A 24,939-nucleotide genomic window follows, 5' to 3' on the forward strand; every position below is an offset into this window, starting at 1 on the left:
ACCTTTGGTCTGGTAAGCTGCTACATGGTAAAGGTTTTGTTAATGGGTTTAGAGAAATTGGAAAAATTATTTTAAAGGGTTGGGTTATCTTAGTGTTTAAAACAAGGTTATATGGGTTAAATTTAAATGTTAAGGTTTATGAGTTTCTGGTTTGCAGGAAAAAAAGTGGAACTTAAGGAAAAAGTGGATCTTAAAGTATAGCTAAAGGCAAAACTTTCATGTGCACTCCTGAACGCCCGATCGGTGTGCAACAAGCTTACCGCCATCCACGACCTCTTTGTTTCCCGCTCCCTCAACCTCCTGGCGATTACGGAAACCTGGATCCAGCCCACTGACTCTACCTCCCCTGCTGCACTCTCCTACGGCGGTCTCACCTGGACCCACTCACCCAGGCCCAACGGTCGTAAAGGTGGTGGGGTTGGCCTGCTCCTGTCACCGCTGAGCACCTTCCGAGTCCTCCCAAACCCCCCCTCCCTATCCTTCTCCTCCTTCGAGGCCCACTGCGTCCGACTATTCTCCCCAACCCCCCTGAAGATTGCTGTGATATACCGGCCTCCTGGATCCATACCCCGCTTCCTGGAAGACTTCTCCTCCTGGCTACCCTTCTTCCTCTCCTCTGAACTACCCACTATCATCCTTGGGGATTTCAACATCCCTGTCAACCTCGACAACCCGGACACAGCCCGTCTCCTCCACTTAACCTCCTCCTTTGCACTTGCACAGTGCATACAATCCACCACCCACTCCGACGGTAATATCCTTGATCTTGTCTTCTCCAACCGCTGCGCTCCCCACAACCTCACTAACACCCCCTTCCCTCTCTCTGACCACAACCTGATTACTTTCTCTATCTCCTCATCCTCCAATGCCTACCCTTCCAAATGTCACACTACTACCAGCCGTAACCTCTGCAACCTTAACCCTGCCTCCCTCCACTCCGCAGTTGATCAACTCCATGACCGCATCCTCCCCCTGTCCTGCCCCGACTTGGCTATGACCGCCTACAACAATGCGCTGTCAACAGCCCTTGACTCACTAGCGCCTTTAACCACACGCAACATCAGACCCCGACCGCTCCAGCCCTGGCAGACTGATCACACCAAAACCCTCAAACGACACAGTCGTGCCCTGGAGCGACTATGGCGCAAAACCAAATCCCAACAAGCCTTCACCCGATACAAATCTGCCTTCCACACCTACACCTCCTCCCTCCATACTGCCAAACAAGCCTACTTCCTGACCCTCATCAAGGCCCTCTCCTCCAATCCTCGCCGACTCTTCTCCACCTTCAACTCTCTACTCTCGCCACCCCCACCTCCACCCAGCACCTCACTCACTGCCCTTGAGATTGCCAATCACTTCAAAAACAAGATTGACACAATTCGCAAGGACATTGCCGCAACTCACACGCCGTCTCAACCCGTCCCCTCTTACACAGCTACCCCCTCATCCCCCCTCCCCCTCGACATAACCCACAGGGACTTCGTTGCTGCTCAAACTCCCTCCAACCCCCTTCCCCCTCACTCAGCTACCCCCTCTACACCCCTCTCCCACGGCCCCACCACTGCTCTAACCTCCTCTCCCACCTCACCCTACATTCCTCATACTGAAGCTCCCCCAGCACTCTGCACCTTTGACCTTACTACCATCAAAGAAGTCTCCAGGATCCTCTCTGATGCCCGCCTCACCACCTGCCCCCTTGACCCTATCCCCACACAACTCCTACGACCTCCCTCCCCCTCCATCCTACGCTCCCTCACCCACATCTTCAATCTCTCCCTCTCCTCCGGCACTTTCCCTTCCCCTCTGAAACATGCACACATCACCCCCATACTTAAAAAGCCCTCCCTGGACCCCAATGACCCGAACAACCTCAGACCCATCTCCCTGCTCCCATTTACATCTAAACTCCTCGAGCGCCTAGTCTACGCCCGCCTATGCTCTCACCTCAACGACAACAACCTCCTCGATCCCCTACAGTCTGGCTTCCGTCCCCTACACTCCACCGAAACTGCCTTACTCAAACTCTCCAACGACCTGCTAACCGCCAAAGCTAATGGCCACTATTCAGTGCTCCTACTCCTTGACCTCTCTGCGGCCTTTGACACAGTTGACCACCCCCTTCTCCTCAAAAAACTACACTCCCTCGGCCTCAGAGATTCTGCTCTCTCCTGGCTCTCATCCTACCTGTCACAACGCTCTTTCAGCGTTACCTATAATGCCACCACCTCCCTCTCACTCCCCCTCTCTGTTGGGGTCCCTCAAGGCTCTGTCCTCGGGCCCCTTCTCTTCTCCATCTACACCTCCTCCCTTGGCCGACTCATACACTCTCACGGCTTCAACTACCACCTCTATGCCGACGACACACAAATCTATCTCTCAACCCCCCACCTCACCCCCTCGGTCTCCGCCCGAATCACACACCTGTTGAGCGACATATCAGACTGGATGTCGCTCCACTTCCTTAAACTGAACCTCTCCAAAACCGAGTTTCTTGTCTTCCCTCCAACCCGGACACCACCCCCCATTGACTTCTCCATCATGTCCAACAACGCCACCATCAAACCCGCCCCGCAGGCCAGAGTACTTGGTGTTATTTTGGACTCCAACCTATCCTTCCAGCCCCAAGTCCACTCTTTAACAAACTCGTGCAGACTCCACCTCCGCAACATCGCCAAAATCCGCACGTTCCTAACTCCAGAAACCACTAAACAGCTCATCCACTCCCTCATCATATCGCGACTCGACTACTGCAACTCCCTCCTCACTGGCCTGCCTCGCCGCTGGCTATCCCCGCTTCAGTCCATCCTGAATACGGCTGCCAGACTCATTCACCTTTCCAACCGCTCCGTTTCCGCCACCCCCCTCTGCCAATCCCTCCACTGGCTTCCGATTGCGCAACGGATCAAATTCAAAATCCTAACGCTGACGTACAAAGCTGTCCACCATACTGCCCCGAACTACATCACTGACCTAATATCCAAGTACCGCCCAGCACGCACACTCCGCTCCTCACAAGACCTCCTTCTCTCTAGTTCCCTGGTCTCCTCCTCCCATGCCCGCCTCCAGGACTTCTCCAGGGTGTCACCCATCCTCTGGAACTCCCTGCCCCAACCCATCAGATTATCACCTACTCTCCTCTCCTTTAGGCGCACCCTGAAAACCCATCTCTTCAGGGAAGCCTACCCCGCCCCCTGCTAACTTGCCGACCTCCTCCACTCTTCCTACCACTCCATCCCCCACAGCTATCTCCTCCTGTGCCACCATCCCCTCCCTCCTAGATTGTAAGCTTGAAAGAGCAGGGCCCTCGATCCCCTCATGTTTTGCATTGTATTGGTATTGTTCTGTCACATGTTCTGTCCCCCTTTCTAATGTACAGCGCTGAGCGAACTATTGGCGCTTTATAAATACTGTATAATAATAATAATAATAACTTTTTTTTAGTTCTGGATAGAGTGGAGAGGTATTGGAACCCCTGTCAGGTTTTATTACTATCTGTGTCCCCATTAAGAAGAATCGCCTTCTCCATATGTCTGGTTTACTGTTATCAGTGAAAGTAAAAGAAAATCACAAATTTTGTTTTGTCCCCAGTAAAGAGGGGAAATCCTCTAATAGAGACACAAGTTCTGGTGACCTGAGGGTCCCAAAGGAATTCCCTTAACTTGCAGGGATTTCCTCCCACTTCCTATGGCTATGGGACAGGAAGTGAAGGGAAATCTCCACAATGGCAAAAAATTTCAATCTGACAGGGGTTATAACCTTCCCTTGCTCTATCCAAAAATGAAAACAAAAAATGTTTTGCTTATCGTTCTACTTTAAGGGAAAAAATTAAAAACCTGCAAACACTCAGCCTCTGTATTGTAGAAGAGAAGTGCTACGTCTTTTCTGCAATAAAACATGCGTACCTGCCTGTTTGGAATGTTCTCCAGAATATACCCTGAGCTTTACATGCACAGCTAAATGTATATTCTCAACACCAGAATGAGTATACACTCATGCATATGCACACAACTTGTGTCATTCTCCAGCCAGCCAGTCAAGATGGCCAAAGACCCAGCCCCTAGGGGAACCCAAGGGAGAAGATGTTGTTGCTACCAAGGGACATTCTCATACTCACCTACGATCCTGCGATGCACTGTCCCTGAGCTTCCTGCCCGGCCGCTAACATCTTTGGGCGGTTGACTTCCGGGTCCCAAGCTCCGGCCAGGTGGGGATGACGTCACTTCTGTGCATGCATGGAAGTTCCGTCAAATTCAGCATTGACAAATTTGTATAGTGAGCTTCGCCTGCATGGCTCACTGTATAAGGGTGGATAGGCAGGTTGGTAGCTTTAATGCAGAAGAGACAAAGCATGTCTGCATTAAAAATCCTGCCTGTTTGCCCTTTTTTATGTATTACTTAATGTTCCACATTAAGTTTTAAGGGTACATTTTTTTAGTATTGGTCAGTGTTAGGTTTGGGTAAGGGTTTTAATTTTTTTTTTTAATGAAATAGGGAATGGTTAGAACCCTTGCCTGTTTTTACTGCTATCTATTACTGAGATTTCCTCTCATTCACTATCCTCTGGCAAGAAGCTCTGCAGAGCCTGGGCAACCATCCAGCAATAAAGTATTATTCTAATTATATTTTTCTTGTATACAGGAGTGGCTTCTTCTCATTAAAAGTCAGCGATGGTCAGCTGTTATCCCAAACAAAAGCCATCAGTGTACAAGCTGTGTCAACAAAGGTGATAAAAAAACACTTAAATACTAATATAGAGCAACCATCTTAACTTTCTCTCATTTAAATTATGTTAGCTCAGAACCTTTCAGCTCATTGTTTAAAAAAACGCTCAGTGAAAGCCATAAGGGCTCATGCACATGGAAAATGTATTTGCAGGTGTATGCGTGTATAGCCGCTGTGTAATTCTGACCATTGGAAAGATTACAAAATATGCTGTATGTGGGTTTTCTCATGTAAACACCAATATTTCCGCTTACAGTTGCACATGGATTTGGGATAATAGGTCCATACATTTGTATCTGTAAGTGCAAGCATATTTTTAATTCTTTCAAATAGGCAGATTTACGCTAAAATTGGGGTTTCTGGGTGTTGCAAATACAGACATAATTTAGGCAGTACAGCCATATGTGCATAAGCCCTAAAATAAATGTAAAAAACCCCACAAAACTTGCCTTACCCCATCTTCCTGTAGCCTCCTGTAGGCACTTGAGTGATGTTATTGCAGGATTCTGGGAAAGCTTGGGATCCCAAATCTTACTAGAAGATGCTCCTAACACTGTGCAGGAACACATTCTCGTAGAATCCTTAGCCTTCCCAGGACACTTCAAGAAGGCCAGGGAATATCCATAGCTGGGATGTAAAGTATTTTTTATGTTTTTCTTTCAGTTTTCGTTTTTAACCCCTTTCAGTTTAGCTATTTATATTGTATTATGGGGGAATAGCAAGATAAGCGGACCTTGCATTGTCATGTGTATGTAGCATATAAGCAAACTATACAGTATATCCAAGCTGTATAGTTTTTTTCTTTAAAGGCTAAGTTAGCCTTAATGTAATACTTTGTATTAGTATATTCATTCACAGATCTCTGTAAATAAATGACATGGCTGTGCGTGCTATTGGGGAAAGGGGGGGGGGACTTGGAACCATGTTACATCCTAAATATGAGAACAACATGGTCTTATAGCTGGAGTTATCCATTAAAATCTTATCACTGTTGTGTTTTATGGTTTATAATCTCTCAATTGCTGATTATGTTGCATTTTGTTTTACATTAGGCACCATACATACTGCGAAAGGAGGTAATGCTAGTTGGCAGAGGAGAAATTGGAGCTCTTACCAGTTCCGTTCTAGACCTGAGAGATGATGATAATCCCCAGGATGTTGTAGTTGTCGTTCTTGAGTCTCCTAAGCATGGACAGCTGGTTATCCCCCCTGGGAATACACCCATCCATAAATTCCGGCTTGATGATATTAAAAATGGAGTGCTACATTATAATCATGATGGCTCAGACAGTCAGGGTGATATCATTCTCTTTCAATTTAATGATGGATACTACTTTCAAAATATTCTCTTTCATATCAGAGTGGCTGAAAAGGTATTTGTTTTAGGAAAATAAAACTGACTTGTACTACCAATGCAATTTAAATATATTTTTAATATATATTCTTAAATATATTAATGTTTAATTTTATATAGTGACATCGAGAAATCTGAAAAAAGCTAAGCAGGTGAAATCTGTGCAAGAACTACATTATAGGGCTTATTTAAAGTGGAACTGAACTCAAAAAGTGAAGACTTGCTATGTTATAAAAGTTGGTATTTTATTTTTTGGAATTGCTGTGTTATGTAGAATTGTTAAGCAGACCTCTAAAAATGTACGTTTTTCTGGAATGCCTCCTAAAAAATAGCAGTGCACTTCCTGGTATGTGAGGGTGCCTAGGCATTCCTGTGCCTACTGTATTTATGCTGTGCATCTGCAATGTGAGATGTAAAGTACTGATGTCTCTGACAGCTTGTATCAGAAGATTTAAGTAAGATTTAGTGTCACTACTGTGCTGCTCATTCTTATTTTTTGCTGGAGACTCCAACATAAGGAAACAAAAATACTTTTTATCAAGATGGCCGCATCCACACAGAGACACAGTGTTGGAATAGGGCAAAGATTACCTGTAGCTGCAGGGAGACCACAGGCAATACTGGTTACTAATCCCTTGCTCCCCCCAACCTTATTTGAATTTAGGGCACAGCTTCCAGAGTTCAGTTCCATGTGCATTCAATAGTCTAACTGTACTAATTTTAATATACTTTAATTTTCCATTTACTGTATTCTTTGCTTTAGATACAGGAGACATTTAAATTTTGGCTGGTACTTTTGTTGACAGGCTTTTGAAGGTGTGTACTACAGCATTGTTATCCTTATCATGGCAACTTCACATGAGTACTGGCACCTGATGTGCACGTGTTTAGTGAGTGATGCAGCAGTGAAGCAAGGATAAGGATGACCACACTAGAGGATGCACCTTCATAAATAAGTCAGTAATGGCAGCTCCCATATATCTATGCTTTAAAAAAAAAAGACATAAAATCTTTACAAAGTAAAAAAAAATACAGTTTATGATATGACTAATGAAGTGCTGAAATGATTCATCTGTAGTATTTATGTTCCATATTTCCCAGAGGCACGTTTTAATGGATAAAAGTAAAAACTTTTCGTTTATTCCAGGCATACTTTTCCTTAATAATATAATCTTAAACCATGGCATGGATTGTGACTACTTGAAAGAAATTGGATTTATACTCAGTGAACTTGAAGAGTACTTTCAGTTGATAATGGTTTAATGAAGGTTTATGAGTGTGTCACTTGAGAAAAATCTGGACAGAGCACTGTATATTCGATGGTGTTCTTGCAGAGTGTTTATGTTTCACATTTATAGATACTGTTACTGGGTTAAGCTCAGATGCACTGAAGCAATCTATCAGGATTTTAGAAATGAACATACAGGATAATCAATCCATGCGTTCTACACTATATTGTTTACTGCAACGGTAATAGAAACTTGTAATAGCATCAGTTATGATGATGGAAATATCCTTTGTTTCTGTTCATAACTGTCAGGTACCCCAGTGCATTGCTGTTTGTTTTAGTGTAGATCAGTATTACAAAGTATAGGGCTAGGGCATCTAACACAGCTTAAAAATATACGGTAATTGTTTGGGTACTTCAATTGCGCCAGTTTATTGACCCCTTTGTGTGTAACCTTGATTCCCCTAAAACACTTATAGGATTTGAGTCCCTTTGCAAGGCGTCTGCTACGAGTAAAGGTACTCTCTCACATTTATTTGTCAATTCGTAATCGTATAGCTGAATCTCTACTTACCTATTGTACCCAATGGAGTCGGACTTACTCAGGGGTCGCGACCTGGTCTCAGTCTGCTCCAAGTCCATCCCCACCATCAGGGGCCCTAGTGAATAAGCAGATTGGGACTTAGACCCCACGCCCTGAGGAAATCCGTGCTGTGGACCGATAGAGACACCGCCAGGCGGATCGTGACAGTACCAAACGTCCAGATGTCGGAGTCTGGAAGAGGACCATCCCCGTTGGAGGACATATGCCAGCACCTGGCGGCACTAACCCAGGCAGTAAAGACTCTGCAGGAGGGGTATACCCACTTGGGAGGGACGGATCCAGACCGCGTCCGCTCCGGCACCCCAAGATTCGGGTGTTTCCTCGTCGGTTGAGAGTCTTCCGGAACTTCCTGCCGGAGCCGCGGCCTCTATGCCCTTACCGGAACCCCGGGTACCCACACCAGAACGGTTCAATGGGAACCGCACAAAGTTCAGGGCCTTCCGCAATGCCTGCCAACTTTACTTTAAACTGCAGCCGCGGACATTTTCCACAGAACCTGTGAAGGTGGGGTTTATCATCTCGTTGCTACAGGACGAACCCCAGGCTTGGGCTCACCGGTTACTGGAGACCCATCAACCACAGCTGGAGTCGGTTTCAGCCTTCTTTGAATCAATGGCACTCCTCTACGATGACCCACAGCGAACAGCCTCGCCCGAATCGGCCCTACAAACACTCAGGCAGGGTCGTAGAGCGGCTGAGGAGTATGCGGCAGAGTTCAGGCGCTGGATGGGAGACACGCAGTGGAACGACGCGGCCCTGTGCCACCAGTTCCGCATTGGTTTATCTGAGCCTCTGAAGGACGAACTAGCCAGGGTAGGCATACCAGCCATATTGGATTGGAAGAACTCATCACTCTGGCCATCCAAATTGATCGGCAGTTGCGGGAACGCAGGATGGAAAGATCCGGCCAGAGTCAGAGGCCTACATGGGTTTTGCCCCGTGTGCCAGTGCAGACCACCTTGCCTACTGTGAACCGCTACCCAGAGACAGTGGACGCACCCGAACCTATGCAAGTAGGGTTAACCCGTCCCTCATTAACGCCCGAGGAACGCCAGAGACGTCGGGTCCACAATCTATGCCTGTACTGTGGGGAAGCGGGACACATGGTTCGTTCTTGCCCAGCAAAATGGGGTAAGTGTTCATCTGTTTTTTCTGCCACATCTTCCACTGACATTAATAGTTCTAGTTACTTAGCAGTAACTGTCTCGTTCCAGCTTCCCGGGAGGTCCATATCAGCGACAGCCATCGTTGATTCCGGGGCCTGTAGCTGCTTTATTGATCTAGGGTTTGCGAAACAATATCAGATTCCCCTACAATCCAAAGAATGTGGATTGAACATCTTCCTGGCTGACGGGTCTCGAATCAAATCAGGAGTGGTAGACCAAGAAACCCCACCTCTCTGTGTCACAGTGGCAGGGCACCACCAAGAGTTCCTTCGTTTGGATGCCATTGCATCCCCTTTGTTTCCAATTATTCTGGGGCTTCCTTGGCTACGGGCACACGATCCCCAGATTAGTTGGAAAACCAGAACGCTCCAATTCAGCTCTCCATACTGTCAGGAGAACTGCGCTCTCCCGGCATCTTTGATTCCACGCTCCCTGTTATGCTTAGACACTGACACAGAATTGACGAAACTGATTCCCCCGGCCTACCGCAGCTTTCTAGACGTGTTTAGCAAACGAGGAGCGGATAACCTTCCCCCACATAGGCCCTATGACTGTCCGATTGACCTGCTCCCGGGATCTGAGGTACCCTTTGGGTGAATTTTTCCCTTATCAGAAAGAGAATTGGGGGTACTCAAAGAGTATATTGAGGAGAATCTGCAGAAGGGGTTCATTCGTCCCTCCACGTCCCCGGCCGTGGTGGGAATCTTCTTCATTGAGAAGAAGGACAAATCCCTGAGATCCTGCGTGGACTACAGGGAACTCAAAAAGATCACGGTAAAGAACCGCTACCCATTGCCCTTGGTACCAGAATTATTCCAGAGGCTTAGGACAGCGTCCATTTTTACTAAATTGGATCTAAGGGGGGCCTATAATTTGGTCCGCATTTGGGAGGGAGACGAGTGGAAAACTGCCTTCCGGACGAGGTTCGGACATTTTGAATGTCTGGTAATGCCTTTTGGTTTGTGCAATGCCCCAGCAACCTTTCAGCATTTCATTAATGATGTGTTCCGAGACTTTCTGGATATCTTTGTGGTCATCTATCTAGATGACATCTTAATTTTCTCTGCGTCCCTAGAAGAGCATAGGGGCCACGTTAGAAAGGTGCTAGAACGGCTCCGTCTACATGGGCTATATGCAAAAGCAGAAAAGTGTAGTTTTGAGCAAGAAAGCATTTCTTTCTTGGGGCTTATCATTTCCACCACTGGGGTCGCCATGGACCCCCAAAAGATCTTTGTGATTCTGGAATGGCTGGTGCTGGTGGACAAGAAGGGTGTGCAGCGATTCATTCGCTTTGCCAATTTCTATAGAAAATTTATCAAGGGCTTCTCCGGCCTTGTATCCCCCATCACCCAACTCACCAAACAAGGAGTACGTTTTCGGTGGACACCTGAAGCACAGATAGCCTTTGAATCCTTGAAGAGGCTATTCACTGAAGCCCCCATATTGAGCCATTCGGACTCGTCACTACCTTACATTCTGGAAATGGACGCATCCGAAAATGCAGTAGGAGCTGTGATATCCCAAAGGAAGGGCGTCAAGGAATTGATGCACCCCGTGGCATTTTTCTCCAGAAAACTGTTGTCTGCAGAGAGGAACTATGATATTGGAGACCGGGAACTTCTGGCCATCAAGGCAGCTTTAGAGGAATGGAGGTACTTACTGGAGGGGGCTCTGCATCCAATTCTGATCTTCATGGACCATAAGAATTTGGAATACCTGAGGACGGCAAAACGCTTAAGACCACGTCAGGCTAGGTGGGCACTCTTTTTCTCTAGATTTGTGTTCCACATAACGTATAGGCCTGGATCAAAGAACACTAAACCTGACGCCCTCTCGCGTATGTTTGAAGACCCTGAGGAACCCCATAAACCAGACACCATCCTGTCTTCTGGGAATTTCCTCGCGTTACAGACCAAGCTACGGTCCCAAATACAGGATGCATCCGTCGGAATGTCGAACCCACCAGGAGTATCGCTACAGAATAAGGAAGGACTTTGGTGGAAGGAGGGACGGATCATGGTACCCAAAGAGTCCTGCACCGCAGTTTTGGGTCACTGTCATGATCATCCTCTGGCGGGCCACTTTGGGGTACGGAAGACATTGGAACTGCTGCAACGTACGTTCGGGTGGCCCAGCATGACTAAGGATTGTGCAGCGTATGTAAGGACTGTGCGGTTTGCCAGAGAAACAAGCCTTCCAGAAGCAAGGCCTGGGGTCTGCTACGACCTTTACCCATACCTAAGAGACCATGGGAGATGATCTCCATCAATTTCATTGTGGAGCTCCCACCATCCCAAGACCATAACGCCATTTTTGTGGTGGTGGACCGCCTGTCTAAAATGGCCCATTTTCTGCCCCTGAAAGGTACACCATCAGCTACCGAGACAGCACAAGTCTTTATAAAGGAAGTAGTAAGACTTCATGGGATTCCGAAGGACATCATCTCAGACAGAGGAGTTCAGTTTACCTCTAAATTCTGGAGAGCACTATGCGAGACTCTGGGAATCAAACTGTCATTATCATCAGCATACCACCCGCAGACCAACGGGCAGACGGAACGTACAAACCAGACCCTGGAGCAGTATCTCCGATGCTACACTTCATTCCTCCAGGATGATTGGCTGACTCTCTTACCACAGGCTGAATTCGCTTATAACAATGCGAGTCACTCCGCTACTCAGCAATCCCCGTTCTTTGCCAACTACGGATTCCACCCTACGTTTCTACCTGACTCTCTTCCTGAGAGTCCAGTACCGGCTACACAGGATCTGTTACAATTCTTTTCAATAAATAACAAGGTGCTTCAGGAGGCGATCACAAAGGCTCAGGAAGATAGTAAGAGGGCCTTCGATAAAAGAAGGAGGGGCAAACTTGTTCTGCACCCAGGGGACCAGGTCTGGCTGGCCACAACAAATTTGAAAATGTCTTGCCCATCAAGGAAATTAGGACCAAAATTCATGGGTCCAATTAAGGTGAGACGGAAAATCAACGAGGTGGCATACGAACTCATACTCCCCGAATCCTTCAGAATACACCCAGTGTTTCATGTGTCCTTGTTGAAACCCGCGGCACCGGATCCATTCCCGAACCGGAGATCTAGACCTCCGGAGGCCATAAACATTGATGGGGAGGAGGAATTTGAGGTGGAAACAGTTCTAGATTGCAGGAAAAGGAGAGGCCAGACCCAATTCCTTATTAAATGGAAAGGTTATGGCCCGGAGGAAAACTCGTGGGAACCTGCCCAGAACGTTCATGCCCCTAGACTGATCCAGGAGTTTTTTCGTAATCACCCACACAGGAGAAGACAGTTGGGCATCCGGTGGCTGCCCATGGGGGGGGAGGCAATGTCAGGGATCGGTGTCCCTGCCACAATACGCCGGGCGGCGCATGCGCAGGACACCGATGCGTTTCGAATCAGCGGGACCCGGGCGATCGTGATGGCCGCGCATGCACACTCGCGAACGCGGACACGCGCCTGGCACCAATGACAGCGCAGGGCGGGCTATTTAAATGGGAATAGAGGTATGTCAATTGCCGTTTGGTCTTTTGTGCTCTGTTCCTGATACCTGATCCTGTGTTACTCCGTTGCTGACCTCTGCTTGTACCTGACCCTGCTGATTGTATCCTGCTTAACCCCTGGCTTGCCTGACCATCCTTCTGCCTGACCCCTTGTACCGCGCTCTCCGCTAGTTACTGAACCCGGCTTGTGACCTCGACCATTCTCTGCCTTCTCCTCCGGTACCTCGCTGCCCACACGTTGCTGACCTGGCCCGCCTGACTACGCTTCCAACCACCCAGACAATCCATCCATCCCTCAGGGATCGTCCCTGGTTACCAGGTCTACCAGCCTCTTCACAGCAGACTCCTTACCCTGCACTCCTCTGACGGTGCTCTCTACCACTGTCGAACGTACTCAGGGGTCGCGACCTGGTCTCAGTCTGCTCCAAGTCCATCCCCACCATCAGGGGCCGTGGTGAATAAGCAGATTGGGACTTAGACCTCGCGCCCTGAGGAAATCCGTGCTGTGGACCGATAGAGACACTGCCAGGTGGATTGTGACAAGTGTAAAACAGTATTTGGGAATTGGTCGTAAACGTAGTGACCTCCCAGCACCCATCCCTTAAACCGGATTATTGGTTAGTTGGTCTCTGTACACACCCCCTTGATATCACAGAAAAGGGACTGACAGGACTTGTTAAATCTCTCATTCAACCAAGGAACACCCAAAAGAGCCACGGCAATGTTTTTGCTCGGACTATAGTACTCTGCTAAAACCAAGGACTTTGCAAGTATTCGACCTTCTTAACTCCTTTCTTTTATTTCTCTGTTGCTTTATTGTTCTCTATATTTATTTGTAACATCCCTTTCTGTAAATATTTTAATTGCACCATTTGACCTTTTCATTAATAAACCCTATTTTGAAAAGTTAAAATGATCTCTAAGGCTTCTAATGCAAACTAAAGAATCCCTGTCTCTTGAAGAGTAGTACTGTATATCATAATCCTCTGAATATACCTCTCTGTGGTGACAGTGTGTGTTACAGTCATTTATTATTAACATTTCTTCTTGCTAACATTGTGAAGGGTTGATAGTCCCAAAGCTGTCTGGTGGCAGTTTGGAGTTTGAAGGGTTAATTGCATAAATAACCTTTCCCAGTGATAATCGCTCTCAGGTTGCTGGCACATAGATTGTTGTCCTGTGAGCTGGAAAATCTTTGTGCAGGGTGAAACAGAGTGGCATTGTTACGCAAGTGACAGCGTGGTGTGAGATTGGCTGGTCCTTTGTCACGAGTTGGTGAGAAGGACAAGGGTCAGGCATCTCGTTTGTCACAGTGTCTGTTACGTAGACCCTTGCACGGGTCATTATTCATGCTATGCAACTGGATACTTTTTCCTCGGCCATTGTATGTATCTCTCAAAATCCCATGTCTTGTCAATCCTTTAATTAAAGCTCTTTTGGTACCAAAAATATACAGTAATTGTTGCATTTTATATCCTGTAGTTATGTCATGCTGTAATTGGAATTGGACTCATATAGATATATAGATACATAAAGACAAGACTAATAGCCCAAAAGTATGCACACTTAAAAACAAGTCAGCAACTTAGGTTCTGGTCTCAAAGGTTTATAGATGTCAACAGGGAAATAACAGGGAACCTCTGTCCAACTGTTAACCACTTGAGCCCCAGAGGATTTACCCCCCTTAATGACCAGGCCTTTTTTTGCTGTTTGGCGCTGCACTAATTCAAATGATAATTGCGCGGTCATGCAATGCTATACCCAAACAAAATTTACGTCCTTTTTTCACACAAATAGAGCTTTCTTTTGGTGGTATTTGATCACCTGTGCGCTTTTTATTTTTTGCGCTATAAACAAAAAAACCACGAAAATTTTGAAAAAAAACAATATTTTCTACTTTCAGCTATAAAAAATATATCGTAAACTCAAAGTTAGTCATAAATTTAAGCCAAAATGTATTCTGCTACATGTTTTTGGTAAAAAAAATCCCAATAAGTGTATATTGATTGCTTTGTGTGAAAGTTATAGCGTCTACAAACTATCGTATAGATGCTGTAATTTATGCCTTTTTTTGCTATACAGCGCTGCACTAATTCAAATGATAATTGCACGGTCATGCAATGCTGTACCCAAACTAAATTTACGTCCTTTTTTTCACACAAATAGAGCTTTCTTTTGGTGGTATTTCATCACCTGTGCGCTTTTTATTTTTTGCGCTATAAACAAAAAAACCACAAAAATTTTGAAAAAAAACAATATTTTCTACTTTTAGCTATAAAAAATATATCGTAAACTCAAAGTTAGTCATAAATTTAAGCCAAAATGTATTCTGCTACATGTTTTTGGTAAAAAAAATCCCAATAAGTGTATATTGATTGCTTTGTGTGAAAGTTATAGGGTCTACAAACTATGGTATAGATACTGTAATTTATGCCTTTTTTTGCTATACAGCGCTGCACTAACTCAAATGATAATTGCGCGGTCATGCAATGCTGCACCCAAACGAAAATTACGTCCTTTTTTTCACACAAATAGAGCTTTCTTTTGGTGGTATTTGTTCACCTGTGCGCTTTTTATTTTTTGCGCTATAAACAAAAAAACCACAAAAATTTTGAAAAAAAACAATATTTTCTACTTTCAGCTATAAAAAATATATCGTAAACTCAAAGTTAGTCATAAATTTAAGCCAAAATGTATTCTGCTACATGTTTTTGGTAAAAAAAATCCCAATAAGTGTATATTGATTGCTTTGTGTGAAAGTTATAGCGTCTACAAACTATGGTATAGATACTGTAATTTATGCCTTTTTTTTCTATACAGCGCTGCACTAACTCAAATGATAATTGCGCGGTCATGCAATGCTGCACCCAAACGAAAATTACGTCCTTTTTTTCACACAAATAGAGCTTTCTTTTGGTGGTATTTGATCACCTGTGCGCTTTTTATTTTTTGCGCTATAAACAAAAAAACCACAAAAATTTTGAAAAAAAACAATATTTTCTACTTTCAGCTATAAAAAATATATCGTAAACTCAAAGTTAGTCATAAATTTAAGCCAAAATGTATTCTGCTACATGTTTTTGGTAAAAAAAATCCCGTGCATTAGCGGGCAAACTGGCGCTATCTAGGAGGGGCGCTAACACTATCGGAAGTCACCAGTGACACTAATACAGTGATCAGTAAAAATCTGTTCACTGTAATCAATGACACTGGTGACAGGGCAGTGAAGGGGTTAACTGGGGGGGGGGGCGATCAAGGGGTTAAATGGGATTTCTGGTGCACTAGCGGGCAAACTGGCGCTATCTGGGAGGGGCGCTAACACTATCGGAAGTCGCCAGCGACACTGATACAGTGATCAGTAAAAATTGGTTCACTGATCAGTGACACTGGTGACAGGGCAGTGAAGGGGTTAACTGGAGGGGGGGTGATCAAGGGGTTAAACGGGATTACTGGTGTACTGGCGGGCAATCTGGCGCTATCTGGGAGGGGCGCTAACACTATCGGAAGTCGCCAGCGACACTGATACAGTGATCAGTAAAAATTGGTTCACTGATCAGTGACACTGGTGACAGGGCAGTGAAGGGGTTAACTGGGGGGGGGGGGGTGATCAAGGGGTTAAACGGGATTACTGGTGTACTGGCGGGCAAACTGGCCCTATCTGGGAGGGGCACTAACACTATCGGAAGTCGCCAGCGACACTGATACAGTGATCAGTAAAAATTGGTTCACTGATCAGTGACACTGGTGACAGGGCAGTGAAGGGGTTAACTGGGGGGGGGCGATCAAGGGGTTAAACGGGATTACTGGTGTACTGGCGGGCAAGCTGGCGCTATCTGGGAGGGGCGCTAACTCTATCGGAAGTCGCCAGCGACACTGATACAGTGATCAGTAAAAATTGGTTCACTGATCAGTGACACTGGTGACAGGGCAGTGCAGGGGTTAACTGGGGGGGGGGCGATCAAGGGATTAAACGGGATTACTGGTGTACTGGCGGGCAAACTGGCGCTATCTGGGAGGGGCGCTAACTCTATCGGAAGTCGCCAGCGACACTGATACAGTGATCAGTAAAAATTGGTTCACTGATCAGTGACACTGGTGACAGGGCAGTGAAGGGGTTAACTGGAGGGGGGGGATGATCAAGGGGTTAAACGGGATTACTGGTGTACTGGCGGGCAATCTGGCGCTATCTGGGAGGGGCGCTAACTCTATCGGAAGTCGCCAGCGACACTGATACAGTGATCAGTAAAAATTGGTTCACTGATCAGTGACACTGGTGACAGGGCAGTGCAGGGGTTAACTGGGGGGGGGGCGTTAAAGGGGTTAAACGGGATTACTGGTGTACTGGCGGGCAAACTGGCGCTATCTGGGAGGGGCGCTAACTCTATCGGAAGTCGCCAGCGACACTGATACAGTGATCAGTAAAAATTGGTTCACTGATCAGTGACACTGGGTGACAGGGCAGTGAAGGGTTTAACTGGGGGGGGGGGGCGATCAAGGGGTTAAACGGGATTACTGGTGTACTGGCGGGCAATCTGGCGCTATCTGGGAGGGGCGCTAACTCTATCGGAAGTCGCCAGCGACACTGATACAGTGATCTGTAAAAATTGGTTCACTGATCAGTGACACTGGGTGACAGGGCAGTGAAGGGGTTAACTGGAGGGGGGGGGGGCGATCAAGGGGTTAAACGGGATTACTGGTGTACTGGCGGGCAAACTGGCGCTATCTGGGAGGGGCGCTAACATTATCGGAAGTCGCCAGCGACACTGATACAGTGATCAGTAAAAATTGGTTCACTGATCAGTGACACTGGGTGACAGGGCAGTGAAGGGGTTAACTGGAGGGGGGGGCGATCTAGGGGTTAAACGGGATTACTGGTGTACTGGCGGGCAATCTGGCGCTATCTGGGAGGGGCGCTAACTCTATCGGAAGTCGCCAGCGACACTGATCAGTAAAAATCGCTTCACTGATCAGTAACACTGGTGACAGGGCAGTGAAGGGTTAACTGGAGGGGGGGGGGGGGGCGATCAGGGGGTTAAATGTGTCCTAGAGTGTTCTAACTGTAGTGTAGTGCTTGTGTACTCACTTTTTGGATGTCTTCTTCTCTGTCTGGAACGGACTGTGTCCAGGCAGATAAGAATGACATCATATCCTGCCCTGTGTATGTCAACACAGGACAGGATAGGACAGGGACCGATCATGTGATTTCAGCCAGAAATCACTGGCTGAAATCTAATGATTGATCCCTCCTGGATCAAATAGTGTCACCCGCGGGTCGGCGGGAGCGCGCGCGCGCGCCCCCTGCCGGCGAAAGTGTCGGGAGCGCGGAACCCGTTTTTAAACGTGGTTTTGCGCTCCACTGCTGCCCTGCACACGTATATACACAGTGGCAGGGCGGCAAGCGGTTAAGCATGGGGTTGGATCAATCATGCTTTGGGGTTGTGTTGCAGCCAGTGGCACAGGGAACATCTCACGAGTAGAAGGAAAAATGGATTCAATAAAATTTCAGCAAATTTGGATGGTAACTTGATGCCATCTGTGAAAAAGCTGAAGTTAAAGAGAGGATGTCTTCTACAAATGGATAATGATCCTAAATACACCTCGAAATCCACGGGGGATTACTTCAAGAGGCGTAAACTGAAGGTTTTGCCATGGCCTTCACAATCTCCTGACCTCAACATAATTGAAAATCTATGGATAGACCTTAAAAGAGCAGTGCGTGACAGACAGCCCAGAAATCTCAAAGAACTGGAAGACTTTTGTAAGGAAGAATGGGCAAAGATACCTCAAACAAGAATTGAAAGACTCTTGGCTGGCTACAAAAAGCGTTTACAAGCTGTGATACTTGCCAAAGGGGGCAGTACAAGATATTAACTCTGCAGGGTGCCCAAACTTTTGCAGATGCCATTTTTTTGTTTTCTGTTATTTTGAAAGTGTAAATGATGGAAATAAAATCTAACTTTTGTTGACATAATATAGGAATGTCTAATCTGTAATTTGATGCCTTTTGGAGATTTTTCCATCTTTCCTTGGCTTCTTTATGCACATTAATACAAATTTTTAGCTGGGGTGCCCAAACTTTCGATCCCCACTGTAGTTTGCTCCTAAGACTTTCTTTGGGGTGTATTCATTTTTGCAACATGGTCTCAAATTATTTTTTTAATAAAAATACTTTTTTGTGTGTGCAAATGAACAAATCGTGTTTGCAATCAATGGCACACATTTGTGGGAGTACTTTGTAGCACAGTGTCCCATAGAAAATGTTGATTCTGAAAGGAAAGGAAAGATTTTGTGACAAAGACAATATACTCTGTAATCTGGAAGGATATGAAACATCCTCCAGTGCTCCTGGTTGCAGAGACCATGGATCCTAGCCCAGGGTGAGAGAGCTTGGAAGCTGAATTTTAATAATAGGTCCGCCATCTACTTTAGCCTTATTTTAGAGCTTGAGTTTTGATTAGTATTCATATAAATTGAAGCTTAAAGTTGTCCTTTCACAAAGAAGAAAGTACTAAGGACAGTTACAAGTTATTTTAATGTATTTACTGGAACTTGCTATGGCTGTATTAGCAAGGATTACAGAAAAATATTATAATTAGCATTTTAATGAATTCATTTTTTATATGTAGAAATGCCTGAATCAGCGAAGTTAACATAGTTAAATGTGAATGATGAACTGATTTCTCTTTTTCTCTTTTTCTGACAGATAAATGGAGGACTTCAACTTGTATTAAACTCTGCTGTATGGGTTCCAGAGGGAGGAATGCTTCAGATTTCAAATAGACTGCTGCAGTCTAGGGCATTTGGTGCTGCTGACTCTGAAATCTTATACACAATTACAAGTGAACGCCCAAAATATGGTAACTACTGATTGTGAAGTTAATGGAAGATTTCAGGGATCTTCAAGTGTATTCATACATACCGTATTTTTGAGGTAGAAGTATAAGCAAAATCTATTTCTCATTTTGGATCGAGTAAGGAAGGACTCTAAGCCCTGTAAGGTTTATTTTTGCCCTCTCTGTTCTATTGTGGATATTTACCTTCACTTCCTGTCCTAAAGCAAAAATAGGAAGTGAGAGGAAATCCCTGCAAATTAAGCGAATCTCTTGGGAACCCCCAAGTCACCAGAACTAGTATCCCCATTGGAAGATTTCCCCTCTATTACTTTTTTGGGGACAGCCCACAATTTGTGAATTTCTTTTTCTTTCACATCTAATGATAATGGTAAACAGGACAAATAGAGAGATTGAATCTCCCTAACGGGGACACAGACAGCAGTACAAACTTACAGGTGTTCTAATCCTTCTAACCTAAACTAAAATAAGTTTTTCCTTTAGTTATACTTTAAACCAGCCTCAACAACATTGTTACCCCTGAGGAACCCTTGAAATAATTGTCAGGTTCTCGGGGAACCCCTGCTAAAAAAAATAATGTCTACAATTCATGATACATTAGCATGATTAACAAGTCAAAGAAAGTTTTAGATATAAGAATAAGTATTGTAGCATACTTAGTGTTCATTCTAACATTAGTGGTCAGTTTAGAAGCAGTGGGAAATTACCCCTTGCAATGGTGATTAGTGAAGGTGGGAGTTCAATCCACCATTGCTCTAAGTTCAAGGAACCCCTAGCAACCACAGGATGAACCCTGGGGTTCCATGGAACCTTGGTTGAGAAACACTGCTTTAAATGTTAGTAACTAGAGATGGGTGAGTGTGCCTGTTTTCAGCTTGCAGGGTGTTCATTGACTCCTGCACAAATGCAGAAAATTCCAAACTTAAAATCAAACCCCTTTCAAGTCAGTTTGGGGAGGGGGCAATCTTAAAAATCAGTTGTCATTTACAAGGCTTATAGGCAAGTTATTTGCAACAAGGGCGTGTAGAGTTGAGCACTTCAAGCAACTTGGTAAAAACAGCACACCTATAAATTACATACTTAGGAGATTCCCTTAAGCTGCTTTTTATGTTACAGAACAGAAAGATTCTTATGAAGAGCATCAGCAACACTGTATTTTGGCATCACAAGTTCTGGATGCGTAATTGATTTTTTTCACTTTTACATTCTTGCTTGGCTTAAATACAGCAACATCTCCTCAAAATGGCTTTTTAGGTAGTTTTAACTGCTACAGCTGCATGGTTATCTAGCAGTAATCAGCCTACACTGAACAGTAAAAATAGCAGTCACAATAGATCTTAAAGCTACAAAAAGTGTACTTTTAAAAAAACAAAGCTGTAAAAATATAGTTTGTGAGCTTCTTTTTTGAAGTACCACATTGTGTTGTCGTAAACATTTGATAAAATGTTAAAACAGAGTGCACAAAAACACTTTAAAACCAAAACCTCACATTCTCCAAACCCCCTCCCCATCCCTCTATCCCTAATTATTCTCAAAATATTTAAGAAATAGACTTATGGTATGTGTTTGGTAGGAATTTGCTAGCGTCAGGACAGTATACAAGCACTTGAATAGGCAGAAAATTAAGAAGGACAAGGCAGTTTTTGTCTTGCAATAAAAATTGAAGTGTATTATATGAGAAACAGTAATCACATACATTGTACAGTGGCTGGACAGTATGTAAACAGCTTCCTTAGGCTGCACTATAGGAGGGAGAGGCGAGACAGGTTGCATCCTGAAATAAACATTAGAGCGTATTATTTTAGAGACATTAGCCACACGTATTGAACATTGGTTGGTTAACCCCTTGTGTAAGCCACAATAGGGAGAGGCACGTTTTATCCTGAAATATAAATGAAAGTATAGCCACATATTTTGTACAGTAGAAAAACACCTTGGTTAGGCCACAGCTTAAAACGTAGGGACAAGGCAGGTTGTATCATTAATTAGGAATTTGAGTGTATTACTTCAGAGACAATAGACACAAATAGTGTACAGTCACTGCACAATATGTAAGCACCTACTTTGGGCCACAATATAAGGAGAAGGAATGAGGTAGGAGTGTATATTGCTTCGGCCACAAATAGTCTACAATGGCTGGATAGTAAGGATACAGCTTCTTTATGCTACAACATTATAAATAAATAAAAATTAGAGTATATATTTTTCTGTGGTTAGGCCAAAATGTAAGAGAGAGTTAAAGCAGGTTGTATTCTGAAATAAACCTGAGGGTGTATTTTTTTACAGACAACAGCAACACATATTGTACAGTGGCTGGACAATATATAAGCAGTTTCTTTAGGTCACAGTGTAAAAGCAAAAGACAAGACAGATTTGATCTTGAAATAACAATCAGAGTGTATTGTTTCAGAGAAAAGAGCCACAAATAATGTACAGTCTCTGGTCTGTATGTAAGCAAAAGGGAAATATGAGGCAGGTTTTATCTTCAAACAAACATTAGGCTGTATTATTTCAGAATCAATAGCCAGACATAATCTATGGTGGTTGAAGAATGTGTAACAGATTGATAAGGCCACATTGCAAGAGTGAGAAATGAAGCAGGTGCAAATAAGCATTAGAGTGTATTATTTCATAAGACAATTAGGTCACGTATTGTACAGTGACTAAACTGTATGTAGACAGCTTGGTGTGGCTGCAATACAGGAGGGAGAGTCAGTTGTTCTTGAAATAAATACTATAGTGTATTATTTTAGAGACAGTAGCCACACATTTTTTTTGGTTGCTAGAGCACTGGACTAGGCCTCAAACTTGGAGACACAGAGCATGACTAAACCTGCAGCAAACATTACCTTTTTTGCAGCTGTGGAAAGATTATATTTGGCATCTTAAAGTGCTCAAGCACCATAATAGGCCATACACTTTATTATGTAATGCAAGATTTACCATGCAGCAAAAAATACATTTTTTTTCAGCTGAGGTCCTGCTACATTACCATATATTAGTGTGGCATAATTACAGTGCCAGAGCACCAATGTAGATCAGAAGAGATGGCAGGAGCTATTAATGGTTGCAGACCAACAGAAGTTCAGTAGCTGGTAATGAAGAAATGCCAGCAGGGATGGCAGGAACAGGTAATGGTGACAGGCCAGCAGAGGTGGCGGAAGCTGGTAATGGTGGCAGGCCAGCAGAGGTGGCAGGATCTGGTAATAATGGCAGACAAGCAGAGGGGGTACAGTTGATAATGTTGGGAAGCAAGCAGAGATGGCAGTAGCTGGTAATAGTGGCAGGCCAGCAGAGGCAGCAGCAGCTAATGATGGTGGAATGTACTATTTTCTGTGGGGGGACTGGATAAGAAAGAAATATTAAGTTGCTAATATCAGCTACAGGAGTTCGTAATCATTGCTGATCTAGGACTGGTTCATTTTTATGAAAGTCAACAGTGTTAGGTTACAGGCAGGCCTGTATCACTATAACAAAACCACTTGCTGCGCTGAAGACTGCCTCAGACAGCACACAGCATACCAGAAGATTCAGTATGTGCTGGACCCATAGGGTTATCTCACTGGCATTATTACCTTAATGTATTGATGTTGATGTAAACAATCTGGTTCCCGGGCAGGCAACTTCTACACCCCAGAGGATCTCCACAGTCTTCTTGGCTTGTAGTCTAATATAACAAAAATTGAAATTGAGGTACCACACCACTGCTAAGAAGTCCAGATACAACTTCCGATAAAGTTCAGGGATACAACCCAAAAAGTATGTAACACATTTTCGGGGTCCAAAAATACCCCCTTCATCAGGACTTGATTGACAACAATTTGAACAAACCAGAAGTGAGCTGGACCTACGGTGGTATTTGTTGCAGTGTGAATTACATACAGGACTTGTCAGCAGCCTATTTGGCAGCCAATTTTTTCGTTTTGCCATCATTGCTTAGTCAATCCTACCAAATAGTTGTTCTCCTAGAGGGATTTAGTTGCTAATTCCTGCCTCATTACTGCTCACCCCTCTGGTTGCCTTTTCAAATGGTAACAAGATGCTGCATGTGTCCTGAAATACATATAGTTAGGGTACATAGTTGGTAAGGTTGAATAAAGACACCAATCCATCTAGTTCAACTTGTGTGTGTGTGTGTGGGGGGGGGGTGTATATGTGTGTGTGGGTAGGTGGTAGAACACTACCTGCCTGGAGTTTGCATGTTCTCCCTGTGCTCACATTTTTCCACCTAAACTACAAAGACATGCCAGTAGGTTAATTGGCTCCTGTATAAATTAGCCCTAGTATGCTTAAGCATGGCTATGTGGTATGTACCTTAGATTTTAACTTTAGATTTTAACTTCCTTGAGAACAGAGACTGATGTGAATGCACACGATGTAAAGTGCTGTCTTAATTGCTGGTGGTATTTGAATACCTGTAATAAATATTTTTTATTCAAAAACGTTAGACCCATAGATGATTTGTGAAAATTATTTTTGGTAAGGAATTCATATAAATTAGAAGAACATTGTTTAAATTTATCCTTGTGAGCGGTACAAAATATAACAGGTGTTTAAAAATGCAGAAATTAGGAAGCTGGTGTTCCAAGGAACTAATACATAACAGCGGATAAAGTAATACCAGAAAACAGCACTCCCATCCATCACTACATTCAGGTAAAGTGGTTAAGTCTATAAAGAATGGGAAAGGCAGGGAGGAAATACAATAATAGCAGTAAAATGTTCACTCTTTCCCTCATTGGGTAGGCAGTAGCATCAGACCAGAATTCTATCTAGCACCAGGTCAGTAAGAACAAAGCCTGGGACAGCTAACCAATCCTCCTATAATTTGTTGAATTTTCCTGGGCATCCCCTTTGTTTAAAAATACTTTTTTCCAATTTAACGGTGTCACCTATGTGTGTGACCCATTCTTTAGGTGGGAGCTCTGTCAGACTTCCACTGTTGGAGGATAAGCTGTCGAGCTCGACGCAAAGCTCTTTTGACAGCAGCTTTCTGAAAATCAGTGGGAGGTCATCCAGTTTACCCAAAATACAGTGATTGGGTTCAACAGGGATATCAGTTTGGAAGATTGAATTAATGGTAGTAACAATGTGTGACCAATAACGATGGAGCTTTGGGCAGTGCCATTAAAGGTGAATAAGGCCACCCTGTGCAGCAGCACACTTAGCATGGAGGAAGGACTGCAAGGTACCCATCAAATGGAGTTTAAGAGGTGTATAGTGGGCATGTAGAACTATATATAACTGCAAGAGCCTTTGACTGGTATTAAGAGTAAAACTGATTCTAAGGCATCCTTATCCAATTGACCTACGTCCTGCTCCCATTGTTCTTTAGCTTTAAAAGGGTACCCCTTTGTGTCCTGCACTGATTGAATGTAGTGGAAAATGGGTGTAGGAGATAAAAACCAATTAGTCATGGGGCCTTGAGCACGGCCAGCATGGAGCAGTTGAAGGACCCTGAACTGTCCTCGCCCACAGCCAGACCTTCTGAA

The 24,939-nt window shown here is 44.5% G+C and overlaps 1 protein-coding gene across 1 annotated transcript in view; it reads left to right on the forward strand.

The window, feature by feature from the left end:
• The window catches only part of FRAS1 (Fraser extracellular matrix complex subunit 1), a 680,896-nt gene that overhangs the window by 452,263 nt on the left and 203,694 nt on the right, over positions 1–24,939 (forward strand). Inside the window, exons 28-30 of the mRNA XM_089676214.1 lie at positions 4,642–4,726; positions 5,778–6,098; positions 19,300–19,453. Coding sequence (XP_089532340.1) covers positions 4,642–4,726; positions 5,778–6,098; positions 19,300–19,453 — 560 coding nt within the window. The remainder of the gene's footprint in view (positions 1–4,641; positions 4,727–5,777; positions 6,099–19,299; positions 19,454–24,939) is intronic.

The sequence above is a fragment of the Staurois parvus genome, unplaced genomic scaffold (genome assembly GCF_062004578.1).
Source record: "Staurois parvus isolate SC_StPar_1 unplaced genomic scaffold, SC_StPar_1.0 ptg000013l, whole genome shotgun sequence".
In the NCBI taxonomy this organism is placed as follows: Eukaryota; Metazoa; Chordata; class Amphibia; order Anura; family Ranidae; genus Staurois; species Staurois parvus.